Consider the following 15,512-nt stretch of genomic DNA (forward strand, 5'->3'; position numbering starts at 1 on the left):
TTTCTTATTTATTTCGTATAATACTTGTCAACATAATTTCTATTTAAAATCACTTCTTATAAAACTTACTAAAAACATTATAAATATGTAAAGTATAGCAAAACAAACCTAGAATAAAGTCCTTTCCGGCACACCATAACCAAGGTATCTCTGGTCCTCGTACTGAAGTTGAGGAGTGGATGTACGGCATCCAGGACTGATGCTGCAGCCCTGTAGTCTGTAGGTGACGGCTGGCAGTTCTCGAGTATCGTGCCCAATTGAGTACAGCGCTCCACTGACACGGGGGTCAACTTGCAGAGGACGTAGAGGCAGTCTGGAACAAAAAAATGGAGTTAGGAGCAATTCGAGTCCCCTGGTTAAGGGAGGCCTTTGTCAAGCAGTGCATGATTTTAGGCTGACGACGACTAGTTAATGTAGTGGGGAAAATAATTTATATAATATAGTCCTGTTGAGGTCACAACGTTCTGTTAGAAACCGGTCTAGGAAACTCTTTTTAAAAAAAGGAAACACTTTTACTGAAATTACACCAACACAATTTATTTCAATTATTACAATATTATCGCGAGTGCAATAGGCAAGTGCACGGGATGGAGGCTTGAAGACGACTGAGGATGAGTGGGATGGATGCATGAGGAGTAATGTGTCAGCATTCTGATGGGATTGCAGCATAAGCTGTTGGGTCAGCCAGAAGGGGTGCATTGGAAGGGTATAACAGCCCCCCGATTAAGAGGAAACTTATGGGTGGAAAGGTAAGTTGACGATGAAAGAAGGAAGTTCCAGATCGAGAAGGGTTCTTCAGGTCATTCGGAGTCGAGGAGCAGGGATGTCTTCAGGATCAGGGCATGACATCTCTATGGTGCTATCAGGTTTGGGCTTACATCTAGAAGTTTTAAGTGCTTTAAAATAGTAATACAATTTATATAATATAGCAATAGCTATTACTAAACTTATTATAATAGTAACATAAGAATAGAAATTACCGTAAAGGACAATATGAGGTTTCTCGATAATTTCATCAAGATTTGTTTTAATTTGGTCAGTTATTTTATTATAATTTGACAGAAGTGAATCTAGATTATTAACGTTTTTTAAGTTAACATAAGGAACCTTTATATTGTCTTTTTGGTAAGTAGTAGCACTACAACAAGTATCGTTGATTAAATCGAAGTGTAATATTATTGGTTTTGTTTTAATTACTAAACTATGTTGAGGTATCAACTTATTATCTTTACAATAGGCAATACAATGTTCTGGTATAGTTAATATTCCAGTACCATGGATAGAAAACTCAGATAAGTCTTGATTATTACATTCTATTGTGAGTTTTGAATTTTGGCTTATTACATATATCCATTGGTTTCTACGTAGTTTATGAAAGGTTTCAAAATTACCGTTTACGAATTTAGTGTTACAAATATGTGGGACAGAAGTCAATGCTTTAGAAATAATCTCACTTTCGCATATAGGGACTGCAGATGTGGAATACACACTAGGTGTTTCACAGATATAATATTGCGTATTTATAACTTTACAGGAGCTAAGTGAGTCTATTTTGCAATAAGATGACTTATCTTTAGTTATACCTATATATTTCGTGGATGGTATTATCGTTGAGTATAGTGTGCTATTTACATCATTAAGCTCAATAGGGTAAGGTATAGTGTTATATAGATCAAATTCCTTTACGTTCACTAAAGGTATTTGTAATACAAATATTATTTTGTTATTTGTATAATAGCTGGATACATCAGATATGTTTTCTATGATGTGGATGTTATCTAAGATTAAGGGTACAGGTAATTGCTTAGAACTAGGTAGAAATCTATAATTATCAACAAGATCTGCAAAGAGTTGTTTAGGAGTAATAATAGATGGGTATAATATATTAGACTTACTAAACATAATAGCACTAATAATATCTTCTAATTTAAATGATAATGTTAACATAGTACTTTCCAAAATATCTGATAATCCTGATATCTTAGATCTCATTAATAGCTTATCTGTTGCTAAAGTGATGTTAATTATATCCTGGTTTAAGGTATCGATAGCATGGTTTAAACTGGCTTCATTTGAACTAATTTGGTCAATTATTTCTTTCAGAGACGTTAATGTAGATTTTGTAACTAATATACTATCTTTCATCAAAGTTGCTAACTTAGTTTGATCATTTTCTAAGGTTTTAATGGCATCGCTGTATTTTATAGCGTCTTCTTCATCCATATTACCAAACAGTTGTTTAATAACAGAACCGATTCCAGCAAACCAAGCTGATCTTTTATTAGATTTGGACATGAGGTGAGATATAGAATCGAAATCTCTTACTATATCATAATAACGGGATGACAATGGTTGAAACAGATAATGACATTCGCTTTCATAATATGCATTACTTTGTTTACATAGATATTTTGAAGTTCCTAGAACGTCTCTTATGTTATCTAGATGTGGTTGGATAAAAGATATATCTATTGGAATAATAATATCTAATGTATCATCAGTGGTTTTTAGAGAACCAATAGGATCAAAGTATATGCCTGCGTTGTCAGATGCTGGTTGGATATAATTTTGTCTGTTTGATGCCAGGGACGGGTAAATGTAACCAATTCTGGAATGGAAGGTGATTGTAAGTTATTAGATTATATAGTATAGTATATTATACGCTGTTGCTAGTATGCAATTTCATTTCATCAAAATGGTGTTTGACATGACGCCTATTTATTAGGAGTGACGCGGTGTTATTTCCGTGTATTTTTACTATTTTGTACGGGCCTTTCCATATTGGTGAAAGAGCTTTTCGAAGCCGTAGATGATTTTTCAGATAAACAAGGTCGCCGACCTTATATTTGATTGGCCTTGAACGAGTGTCGTAATAGTTTTTTGAACTTTCTTTAGATTTTTGTATGTGTTCTATAGCTTTAGCTCGGCTGTATTTGAGTCTGTTTTGTAGCACACGGACATAATCAGGGTAAGTTACGCTTGCAGCTTCTTCATAGACAGAGTCTGGTATGTATGGTTTATTTCCGAACACGAGTTCGTAAGGGGAGAAATGAGTAGTCGAATGGATAGCGGAGTTATAGGCAAGCATAGCTGTATATACAAAGCGGTGCCAATTATTTTGTTCTTCGTTTACATAGGATTTTAAATATTCTTTTAAGGTGGAATGACTCCTTTCAAGAGCGCCTTGGGTCTGAGGATGATAAGGGGTACTCCACAACTGTTTGATTTTTAACAGTCTGCAGGTTTGTTTAAACAGTTCTGCTGTGAAGTTAGTCCCTTGGTCCGTTAAAATTGTTTTGGGTATTCCAAATAGCGTGATAAAATGGACTAGACATTCACATGACTCTTCAGCCGTAGTGTTGGTGATTGGATAAGCGGTTGAAAACTTGGTAAGGTCATCTTGAAGTGTTAAGATAAACTTAAACCTATCGTTACCGGCTTCCGGTAGAGGACCTACAATATCTAATGCTACGCGTTCAAAAGGACGAGTGGAAAGAGATGTAATCTGCATGGGAGCACGATTAACTTTCCTAAGGGCTTTGTTAGTTTGACATTGCGGACATTTTTTCACATAGTTTTCTATGTCTGATCGCATATTTTTCCAGTAATACTTTTCTTGAATACGTTTTAGCATTCTAGCGGAACCTAAATGACCGGCGATGGGCATGTCATGATTTTCTTTCATGATTTTAGGGATTTCACTTAATGACGGATAAATGATGGAATTTTTGTAAATATGTACATTTATTTTCGAATTGTGAAATAAATATAATATTATATTGTAAACTTTTAGGTATTGATGACAATCAAAGGGGTTGCTAAAGTCTGAGATGGCTATCTCGGGATTGTTTTGATCTGCAAGACTAACTATTAGCTCATTTCTTATGGATTTGAGAGTTTTGTAAATATCTTCATAAGTGCAGGTATCAAAATGATTGACTTTAGTAAAGAGGAAATAATACGTTTTGTTTTCGGATTCGTATTTGAGAAAAGTGAATAGGGTTCTTTCTAATAGGGAAAATTCACTCAAATTAGGAATATTAGATATAACTTCTTGAACATACGGGACGGATTCATCCATATCTATGGATGTAGGGATGACAATATATTTTTTATCGGTTTTAGATAAACTTTCGTTATGTTCTATGATAGTTGCATTAGAACTGAAGTCTTTTGAGGTAGTTTTAAGGAAATCTGAGTAGTTACCATCTAGGATATTTGGACTTCTTGAATTTGAGCCGTCGATTGGTATTGTTGGATTTGATGATGGTGTGTTTTGGTTAGTTGAATTATCGAGGTCATCAAGATTACCTAATTCTGGTAAGCTAGCAGGTGGAGCAAGTGGATCTATGAGATCTTCGAGTTGGATTAAATCATCTGAATTTATTGACTTGTCGGAATCAGGTGAGTTAACATTTTGCCTTGAAGTGCTAGGAATAGGATCTATGGCATTAACAGATTTAAGTGGAGGGTAACGCGATAACGCATCAGCAGCATTATTTAATTTTCCTTTCTGATAGACAATTTCATACTCATATTCCTCCAATTTTAATCTCCATCTTTGGAGTTTACTACTGGGATCAGAGTGATTAAATAGCCAACGCAAAGGGCGATGGTCGGTAACAATCAGGAATTTCCTACCATATAAATATGGGCGGAATGTCTTGCAACCGAAAAGAATCGCAAGTAATTCTTTTTCCGTTGTGCTGTAGTTACACTCACTTTTATTAAGTGTACGAGATGCGTAGGCGATAGGTTTATCTTTCCCTAATTCGCCTTGAGAAAGGATGGAGCTAATAGCATAATTAGATGCATCGCAAGTTAAAACGAATGGTCGTGAGAAGTCAGGATATGTCAATAGTGGTGCTGTTGTGAGTTTGTTTTTTAGGGTTTCAAATGCTAACTGATGTTCATTTGACCATACAAACTCTACATTCTTTTTTAATAGATTTGTTAAAGGTTTCGCAATACTAGACAAGTCTGGAATAAATCTGCGATAATAAGAAACAAGTCCAAGGAATGACTTAATGTCCTTGGGAACTTTTGGTACGGGGAAATCCAGTATCACACTTATTTTTGCAGGATTTGGTTTCACACCTTTGTCAGTGATGACATGGCCTAGGTATGAAACTTCCTTTCTTAGGAACTCGCACTTGTCGGGTTGTAATTTAAGTTTAAATTGGCGCAGTCTGTCAAAAACGTTTGTTAAGTTATTAATGTGAGAGGCAAGGTCGTAGGAGTATATAACAATATCGTCGAGGTAAACAAAACATTGAATACCTTGGAGCCCAGATAAGGCTGAATTCATTAACCTCTGAAAGGTTGACGGAGCATTTTTGAGTCCGAATGGCATACGTGTGAACTCGTAATGTCCTGTTGGGACAGAAAATGCTGTTTTTGGAGCGTCATCAGCAGACATATTAATTTGATGGAATCCGGATGCTAGATCTAGCGTGCTAAAGTATTTACTTTTGCCCAGCTGATCTAGTATGTCTGCTATATTTGGGATAGGATAGGAGTCACCGATGGTTATATCATTGAGCTTGCGGTAGTCGATTACCACACGCCATTTCTTTTGACCGGATGCGTCGAGTTTTTTTGGTACCACCCAAATTGGTGAAGACCATGGAGACATAGAAGGTTTTATGATACCTTGGCGTAACATTTTATCGATTTGGGAGTCAACTTCCTTTTTATGACATTCAGGGAATCGATATGTTTTTACATGAATTGGTTCATCCGACGTTGTTTTAATTTTATGTTCTATTGCGTCGGTTGAGGTCAGGTTATCATCAGGTAAGTGGAAGATGTCAGAGAATTGGGAACAGACTGAGTATAGTGCCTCGGTTTCTTCTGCATTAAGGTGGGATACGCGAAGTTCCTTTAGAACTTCTTCTGTACGTTCAAAAGTGTGTGATTCGGCTGTGATTCCTATAAATTTTGAAGCTTGTAACTGGAAAGGCTCTAAATGCAATCGAAGGTCAGAATTGATTTTTACGGGTTCTTCTAAGGTGTTTAAAATTGAAATATTAACACGGTGGTTTTTCTTTACTTTAACTACACAGTTGGCTATTAGCAGGTTTTTAGATATATGTTGGTTGATTACTAATCCCTCTCCAATTTCTGGATTTGCGACTGTACATTCTATGATAGCTTCGCTACGCGCTGCTATTGTATAGACAGGTTCATTAAAATACATTTGAAATTGAATGTCTTTTAAATATAACATGCTTTCTTCATAATTAACTTGGCCATTCTTGGAATTAAATAAATCGTTGCCGATAATGCCATCATAGGGTATGGTTAAGTGATCTATTAAGTTGAATATGTGAGTCAAGTATTTACAGTCACTGTGGTCTTCATTATGGGTACTCATGGTTATAGGAATTTGTCCTAATGTGCTTAAAGGACTATCGGTGGTTGAATCTATGCCTTTGATCTTAAACTTGATTGATTCATTGATTACAGGCATATGATTGATAACTGATGTTTTTATAATACTTATAGATGCACCGGTATCAACGAGGAGCAAAAGATCTTTAGAAGACACAGGGGATTTAACTTGTATGTAAGGTAAGTATTTATTTGAAATGTTTTGTGTGAATTCATATATGGTTTTATTAATGTTTTCTTTATTTTCAGGATTACGGACAGAATCTACGATTTGGGGCTGGTTACCCTGTTGCTTGATTCTAGGTGATTTTAAGGATTCATCAGAATCTACGATTTGGGGCTGGTTACCCTGTTGCTTGATTCTAGATGACTTTAGGAATTTATTAGAATCTACGATTTGGGGCTGGTTACCCTGTTGTTTGATTCTAATTGAATGACCTCGAGTTTTGGGCTTATCATTACCATGTCCATGGGTCATCGTGTCGATATTGGTGTCGTCTATCATGGTTTGTCCCGTGCGACACCTATTCGGGACATTATTTAGTTTAAATCATAATTATCGACAGTATCATATCCTTCAGTTTCAGTTAAGGTGTTAATTTGTGGTTTGAAGGACGTGCCTGGTTGAGTGTTAGAATTAGATGGTTTATTTACATTGAATTTTTTGTTGTTATACTCGCGGAGTCTGCAATTTTCTAAAAGATGGCCTGCCTTTTTGCAATATCGGCAGAACGGATCTTTTGAAGCTGCTTGACTGGAATAAGGTTTTTGAGTTTGATTATTATTATAAAAGTTACTAGTTCTATTAGGTTTAGCGTTTATATCATTATTACGTGAAGTTTTCGCGACCGTACTCTGTTTATATGAGTATTGTTGTAACTTTTCTTCTGAAAGAGCACAATTGATGGCATCGTTAAGATTCTTAGGGTCTCTGCATCTGACTATATTCGCGATACGAGGAGTGAGGCCCATAGTGAAAGTGTGAAGAGCTAGATCCTCCATAGCCGCTACTCTACCAGCAATTTCACTTTTCTTGTGATTGGTAACCGCGATTTCTGTCAGAAGTTGGGATAGGCATGTTTCAACCCTAAGTGAAAATTGGCTAACATTTTCTTGTGCGCCCTGTCTACAATCTTGAAGTTCTATTAAAAGATGAGCGTAGTGTTTTCGCTCTCCGAATTGGTTTTGCAGGAAATCCCTAAGTGAGGGCCAAGTTTCGAACTCTTTTATTGAGCATGCTATTTCGGCTTTACCGTCTAGCTGGCTGATGATATATTTGAATACGATGTCTTGTTGATTAGGGGCGGATAATGAAATCGCATTATCGCAATTATTTATAAAAGCGTTAAGTTTTTCTCGGCTACCATCAAAAGGTTTTATGAATTTTAGGATAACGTTTAAGGTTAAGCCTTCCTTTGGCTCTTCCTTGACGTTCTTGGAACTTTGAGACATATTAATTAAAATAATACAAACATATAATTGTAACAAGCAAACCCTGGAAATAAAATTAGTATAGCTTAAAAGTTTACACGGCGAAATATTTCGTAGAACTGTTCTTATCGCTGTGCACTGGAACTGCGTCGAATCAATGTCTAGACGGAATACTTTGTAATCTTGTTACAATGTTGCGGTTATGAGATAAGCCGTCCCAAGAAAGTTTGATGGAACTTTGGTTTAAGCACTTGTAAATATTATAAGAAATTATCACAAAACTCACAGGAGCACTAAACATGTGTTTTTCATATTTATGCGGGAACTGGAACTGGAGTTCTGGATACTGGAACCGGGGTTGACCTTGTACCGGGTCGGTGCTGGATCTGGAGACGGGAGACGCTACTTGCGTCCCTGCTCTTTGCCACTTACTGCACAGTGGACCGGTTATGAGGTTCACCGGTATGGTGTACGGTATACACCTGGATGATGCGAGTCGCTTCGTGGAACTTATGCATTCACTGCACTCACTGCACTAGATTTTATTGATTTACGGAGGGAACCGGGAATTTTCAATCCCACCGCTGCCACCAATGTTAGAAACCGGTCTAGGAAACTCTTTTTAAAAAAAGGAAACACTTTTACTGAAATTACACCAACACAATTTATTTCAATTATTACAATATTATCGCGAGTGCAATAGGCAAGTGCACGGGATGGAGGCTTGAAGACGACTGAGGATGAGTGGGATGGATGCATGAGGAGTAATGTGTCAGCATTCTGATGGGATTGCAGCATAAGCTGTTGGGTCAGCCAGAAGGGGTGCATTGGAAGGGTATAACAGTTCCCTTAACACATATCAAGAAACAAAAATGTGCCTAAATTGTGTGATGTGTACCTACCTCGATATTGAGTCGACAGTTCTCCGCGGTTACACCCGCGTCCTGAGGAAGCAACGTCCTGCAGCTGGATAAAAAGTAGCCTATGAGCTTTTTTTTTTATTTGTGTAAAGTCCGTTTTTTGCTTGTCCCTAGGATTTGACCTAATTTTATTCTTAAACCCATTAACTATTTGAGTTTTTAAAGATAGTGGACCAAAGAAAATACATTTAATTTTAATTTAATTATATTAATTTATGTTTTAATTATCCATTATTTTGTTTTAACAGCATTTAAATAAACAGGAGTCGGCTTTTTTTGCTTGTCCCCAGCTGAATTTGTATGATTGGATCAAGAATATTTAGCGATTTTTCTACGGACGATATACTTTTTTTAAGGAGTTTAGTGTCTAAATGTCATCATTTAATAATATTCATCAATTCATTTGTAATATTCTGGCTTATTTACATAAAAAACGTATAAAATTACGATGATGAAATTTTGATCCACCCTGAACATTCAGTATTGTGACCGCATTTTATAGTACTTTAAGCCACAATTTTTGGATCCTAATAATTTGAAAAAGGCACTACTTAAACATACTACTGCGTTTTACTTTACTTTACTATTAAAGTCAAAAGGACTTTGAGGAACGTAGACGTTTTGTTGCTGGCTCCGTACAAGAACGGAATTTATGTTCAGATATGTGTTTGAATTTTACTACAGCGTAACCAAATATTAGGATAGCTGTTTATTTCTAGAAACCGCCATTTCTTTAAGTTACTGTTTAAAATGAAATCAAATGGAAAAGAACCACAAATAATTATTTATATTTTTTTTAATCGGCAAGTATGAAAATGTGACTTCCGTTTTGTGACCAAATCTATGGTCACATACGGGCTGAGCTCAAAGTCACAACATGACTGATCCTATAAAGTTAAGTTTACATGGAAACAGTGATGTTGTTTCAGAAATTCAGAATAATAGTTTTCTGTGGGGATCATTTTATTTTATTCATGTTTACAATCTTTATGTAAACTAGGTACAATATTTTTTTGTTATTATTTGTTCCATTATTGAAAAGATATAGTATTAAGGTGTCTACACACCAAAGCCGCAGATGCCGGCGGCACAGCCCGGCGGCCCAACCCGCCGGCCGTATTTTGTACAATCATGCGGCATGATTGAACAAAATACGGCCGGCGGCTTGGGCCGCCGGGCTGTGCCGCCGGCATCAGCGGCTTTGGTGTGTAGACACCATTATATAGTATTTCTTGATTATTATTAAATGTTGATCTGGAATATTACATAATTATAACAATAGCGTCCATGTAGATGAAGCTTTATCCTTTTCAGGCGTTCAGTTGCGTGACTGTCCCTGTTTTCTATTTTAAACAAAAAAATATTTAAAATTCTTTATAAAATACTGTTTTGTTCTGTTTTCGCTCGATGGACAGGAATTTAATTTTGATTTATAACTAGGGATCACTGCAGAAATATATTTTTATTATAGCTTAATATTTTAAAAATTAATATCCGATGTGGATCAAAAGTCACATAATTGAAATTGAAGTTTGATTTTTGTTATAAAACGTTCAAAGAATTGTCGTGTTTTGTGTTTTTTCCTTTTGACAAGATTATTTTCTTTAATTAGTAATAAAAATATTAATAATATTTTGTGTAGTTTTTAGCTCAATAGAGTCACATTCTGGAAGGGATCACATAGCTTTTTCCTTTATGTATTCGGATATTTATTATTCTAGCTATATTTTTGGCGTTCCAACTTAATTTTCGTTAATTTCAATCTATACACTATTTAAAAATAAAAAAAAGTTGCCATAAATTAGAGTTTTTTTTTTAAAAAAAACGAAGTTACATACATGTTGACACAAATAAAAAAAAAGCTCCTATGACTTTTTTCAGACTCTAGACTTCCTCATGGCTGTGCCTTGCTGAGCCGCACAGTATCAGCATACCTGCATACTGGCGCTGCGTAGTATCGCTGCACAGCTTGTCGGCCAGCTGGCTCAGTATGTGGCCCGCTGTCTCCGGCTGTGCCTTGCTGAGCCGCACCAGGATCAGCTTGCCGTGTGACCAGCACGTTTGGGCGACAGGCTTGAGACGGGAGACGGAGAGAAGGAGGAACGCAAGGTTGATGAGACCAACTACGGTTAGCTGTCTGTGGTTGGCACTGTAACAAGAAGAATAATATGTTACGGATGTTGCCTGAAGTGCGGCTACACCTAAGTTTAGATTGAAAATACTGGTCAAATGTGGCTAAACTCAGTTGTATGTATCTTACCTACCCTTAATCCGCAATCTTTCTCATAGCAGTCTCAAGGCATCCATGTTAAATTTATTTGGTATTCAGCTGCATTCAAAGCCAACATAGTTAGGAAAAGGCTAAGTAGATGATGATGATAACTCTGCCGTAACAGGCCTGCTGGAAGACATTTCTTATGAAATAAGCTGTGCCTTTGCACTACATATTTGTTCCATTTTTCTTCTGGTCAGTGTTCTGTATATGTCAGGTGTACATGAACTATTAAATAAATAAAAGCTATAACCTCTCAGTAGTGATAAGTTTGAGTACACTGACGACGTCGACGTCGGGCGGCGTGACGGCGCGGACCCACGCGCTCTCCTTCGCTCTCAGGTCATCCATCGCGCGATGTTCTAGCGTTGTTCTTATTACCTGGGGTATTTGTTTGTGTAAGGAAAACGATCAGATGTAGGAATTAACAAATTAATGAACAAAAGAATGATGTAATTTATGAATTAACTAGCTCCTACCCGTGGTTTTAACCGCTTCCTGGGAATTTTCTCACTCGAATTAAAATTAGTCCATATGATTATTACTGCCAAGTTTCATCAAAACTCGTTAAGTAAGCAGAGTTAAGACGCAATAAAATAAGACAGTCACAAACTTTTTTTATTTATATGTGTTTGTTAGTGTAGTTAACAAACAAATAAATTTAATAAAGCCCTGAACATGTAAATATTTATATAATTCATTTCTTTTTTGGCAACAGCAAAATCAACTACTACAGTAAAAAAAATGGCAGTTCATATAATTTAAATAAAAAATTAAACTTACATCCAAACAAACAGATCTAAAATCAGCACCCTTATCAGACATAGCTAACGCCAGGTCTATGATGAATGGAGCCCTCAGCAGTTGTGTCTTCGGCCACAGCCTGATATGCTTGCGGACCAGCTCGGGGTCGGCAGCACCTTGCGATATGTGGTAGATGCAGGTGGATAGACAGCGGCTCAGTTCTGCTGAACTGTGGGGCACTGGGGAACAGGTTATATGGTTACATTCAGTGATTCACAATTCAGGTACGTTGGGCTAGTACATATGGAGTACTACATGTACATCTTGCATAAAGCAGTGCATCGGAGTAGATAGGAGGAAGGAGTAGATAGCAGGAAGGAGTACATAGGATTCTTTCTAAGGAGTACATAAGTTTTATAAGGGAGCACATAAGGGTACATAGTAGTGGCTCAGGTGTGACAGCACCAGCTCCAAGTGTATGTCTGTCTGTCACATACATACTGGCACCACTCACCAATGTCATCAATATCGATGGTGGTGGACTCGGAGTCCTGCGGCGGCGGCTCCAGCTTGCTGTACAGCCGCACGCTGAAGTAGTGGCTCAGGTGTGACAGCACCAGCTCCAAGTGGTACGTCTTGCACAGTCTGCAAATAATATTTATCACTTGGCAAAACTGCCTCACAGAGAAAGCCATATTATATTGGTACTCATAGGGGGATTATAAATATACTTACTTGAGTAACTGATGAACTAGAGGAGGCAGGGTGTCTGGCGGTATGTCTATGATATAAGAACATATCTTATTCACGACCTGCTTGTGGTCATTGCGCGATAGCTGCATATCCCTGGAAGACCATTATACATTTTACTACAAGTTCATGATTAAATAATAAATACTTCAGGGCAAATTACACATCACCATCTAACATCAATAGGATAGAACTTATTAATACTTTTTATGCATTCTTAATGCCAATATCATAAACAAATATAAAAAAAAAGTAAAACTTCATCACTAGTGGCTGGTGTAATATGTTTTTTTGAAATTAGAAGCCTCATACTAACTTGAACATAGCAGCCAGTTGCACAAGCTGGCGCTCAGTCCAGCGACACTGGCATAGAGTGTGGATGCACTGCTCTTTATACTCTGTGGTAGTTAGCTCTGACCCGCAGTGCTTTATCATGTCATACGAGCATATGGCGTTGATGCATTCTGGTAGGACATCTCGCCAACTGGAAGCAGAAATATTTGTATGAGGATTGTTTTCATTACTATAAATATTTTTTATACACTATAGAGGTTCTATTACTATTCTATTATCATGCCTTGCATATGGGGCTACAGGTCTTGGATTTTTGGAAGGCGAACATAGAGCCAAAGCCAAATTTAATGAAAGTAATATGTATTATCATTTTATATGCATGGGAGGTAGCTCCTGGTCCCCCTGGTTAGTCCCTATTAACAGAGGATCCTTTTAATGACTATCCGGTGTACAGGAACTAGTATTCTTAGGATATAAGTGAAACCTTGGGCAGAAGTTAATTAAAAATTAAGTAATCAAACTCACATCATATTAACATCACTATCATTGACAATAGACTGCACACAGTCACTGGACCATCTCACTAGATCATCTACGGGCAACCTCGGTAGCTCCAGGCAAAGTCGGCTTGTAACATCTCCGCAATGAGTGAGTGATGTGGACTCCTTTCTCATGGTCTGGAGTACTATGTCAACAACCTGGAAATAATTTGAAGATCTTTCTAACAAAGATATCCTAATAAAAAACCTAGACGACCCACTGACCCTAAAACTTGTTTGGATAATTAAAACTAGGCAATTTTTAATTTTTCTAATTGGAATCAATGAGACAAATTTTGAAAAGTGTACTAAGTGATTATTTGAATTTTGTTAATTAACATCATTTATATGGGTAGGTTATAACTATTCACATATTCACTATCATACTACAACCCACCCAAAGAGTATAAAATATATAGCGTATTTATTATTTATAACCATTTGAGTAACAAGTCGAGACTTGTTAACTCATCAACAACTTAACTTTACCTTAACTTTGTTTTTGCAAGCAGTATCTGGAAATCCATTGAATATACAATTGAGAAGATCCCCGCCATCACTGCTTACAATACGTCGAGGCAGAAACTTTAATATCTGCAATAACAATATAAATCAATCAGAAATATGAATATGTACTGGATACTTTTAGTAAACAAACAAAACCTGTGTGTGTTTTAATTTAACCGTTTACCTGTTCGATTTTAAGTTGGCAGTATTCACGTAGCTCTTCGCGTTTGGCATTTACATGTCCAAGCTCTTTTATTTTCGCAAATACTTTGCTTGGATCCATAGCAAATCTTTACTTTTGTGAACGCCCGCCAAAACAAATCAAAATTACAAAACACGATTGACAATATGACACTTCCAGCTCTTCCTACTAAGAAAACTTGAGAAAACTATACATTTGAAATTTCTACCATTTTGTTTTATGCTCATTTTAATGGCAACACCTAAAACATTCCAGCCCAATCTTTCCAGAAGAAGTTTATACATCTTAAGCATTTTGTGATGGATTCACACTATAAATAAGAAGTTTGTGAAGAACATTTTTGTTTAATCGAATTAGGTAAATCAAAATAATTCTTAATCAGCTTTAGGACCAAATCTTCTTTTTATGTTCAAATAATTTGAAGAATAAACGTATATACTTCTCTTTTAATTGCAACTCACGACTGCAATATTTCGAATGGCAATGTCACTTAACGTCTTTTTGATGACGTCATCAGTTTATGTTTAGCGATTGAGAAGTTACGAAATTCACGAATTTCATTTATCGCGCACGTTTGAGTTTGTGTACAATTTATCGTACGCGCATTTTTTATGTGTACATTGTTACACAGCAAGCCTACAAAGTATCATACCGACGTTTAAAATCGAGCATCCACACGTAGTGTAACAGAAAGTCACCGAGACGTTTGTTACGTTACTTTTGGCGGCATCGCATGAAGCCACAGAAATAGATTTCCTTGTGCAATATCGGTGTATTAAAAATTCGGTGAAGTAATTTGAATATACGGTGGAATTTGGTGAGATCATCAACCTTGGTTCGTCAGGAGCGAGGTGTGAAGATGGTGTAAAGATAGTGATAACAGCAATTCAGAATCAGTGACTAAAACATGGAGAACCCGACAGTTAGCGGATTGAGGTCAAGGTCTCGCTCGAAGACACCCTTCCTGCGGTCGAGCTGCGACCGCGAGAACTGCGTGGAGGGTGAGGAACACACCCATCAGAAATCTGGACGCAAAACCCCTGTGAAGAGAAGCACCCCAGTCAAGTTAGTATGCTTCCTCTTCCGTCTAATTTACGGCCTAGGCATGCATCATAAAATCCTCTCGGGCCAAGATATTTTCTGATACATGCCTGAAAAAAGCATACTAAATTCTATTTTCACAGTACATTTCATTTCATTTTTATCTTATACATAAGTGAAGTATTTCAAGTAAAAGATTATGATAGATAAATATTTATCACACCTGTCAACGATTATGATACTAAATTGATTGCCAAACTAGTTGTATAAATGTATTTATTTATTTAGATTAGAAGAGCATAGTTCAATGTTGTGTTTAAAGAATTTGGAATAATTTAGCATGCAAATACCATGTGCTTAACTTTTTTTGAATAATTACTATGAAGTGTACTAACAATTAAGATTCTTATCTAAATAAT

The 15,512-nt window shown here is 36.6% G+C and overlaps 2 protein-coding genes across 4 annotated transcripts in view; one reads left to right on the forward strand and one right to left on the reverse strand.

The window, feature by feature from the left end:
- Positions 1 to 14,206, reverse strand: part of LOC124632933 (Fanconi anemia group I protein homolog) — a 34,673-nt gene extending 20,467 nt beyond the window's left edge. For 2 of the 3 annotated variants that reach the window (XR_006984687.1, XR_006984688.1), the window contains exons 1-10: positions 14,035 to 14,206; positions 13,833 to 13,937; positions 13,330 to 13,502; positions 12,827 to 12,994; positions 12,496 to 12,606; positions 12,275 to 12,405; positions 11,800 to 11,999; positions 11,270 to 11,397; positions 10,679 to 10,893; positions 109 to 313 (exon numbers count right to left, since the gene is read on the reverse strand). Coding sequence is in view for 1 of the 3 variants with exons in the window: in XM_047167950.1 (XP_047023906.1) it covers positions 109 to 313; positions 10,679 to 10,893; positions 11,270 to 11,397; positions 11,800 to 11,999; positions 12,275 to 12,405; positions 12,496 to 12,606; positions 12,827 to 12,994; positions 13,330 to 13,502; positions 13,833 to 13,937; positions 14,035 to 14,133 (1,535 nt within the window). In the remaining 2 variants the exon portion in view is untranslated. The remainder of the gene's footprint in view (positions 1 to 108; positions 314 to 10,678; positions 10,894 to 11,269; positions 11,398 to 11,799; positions 12,000 to 12,274; positions 12,406 to 12,495; positions 12,607 to 12,826; positions 12,995 to 13,329; positions 13,503 to 13,832; positions 13,938 to 14,034) is intronic. The other variant, XM_047167950.1, reaches the window with a different exon arrangement.
- Positions 14,207 to 14,542: 336 nt separating this feature from the next.
- LOC124633181 (klaroid protein-like) overlaps positions 14,543 to 15,512 on the forward strand; it is a 35,748-nt gene continuing 34,778 nt past the window's right edge. The window contains exon 1 of the mRNA XM_047168329.1: positions 14,543 to 15,117. Coding sequence (XP_047024285.1) covers positions 14,960 to 15,117 — 158 coding nt within the window. The 5' untranslated portion in view covers positions 14,543 to 14,959. The remainder of the gene's footprint in view (positions 15,118 to 15,512) is intronic.

Source organism: Helicoverpa zea, chromosome 9 (genome assembly GCF_022581195.2).
Source record: "Helicoverpa zea isolate HzStark_Cry1AcR chromosome 9, ilHelZeax1.1, whole genome shotgun sequence".
In the NCBI taxonomy this organism is placed as follows: Eukaryota; Metazoa; Arthropoda; class Insecta; order Lepidoptera; family Noctuidae; genus Helicoverpa; species Helicoverpa zea.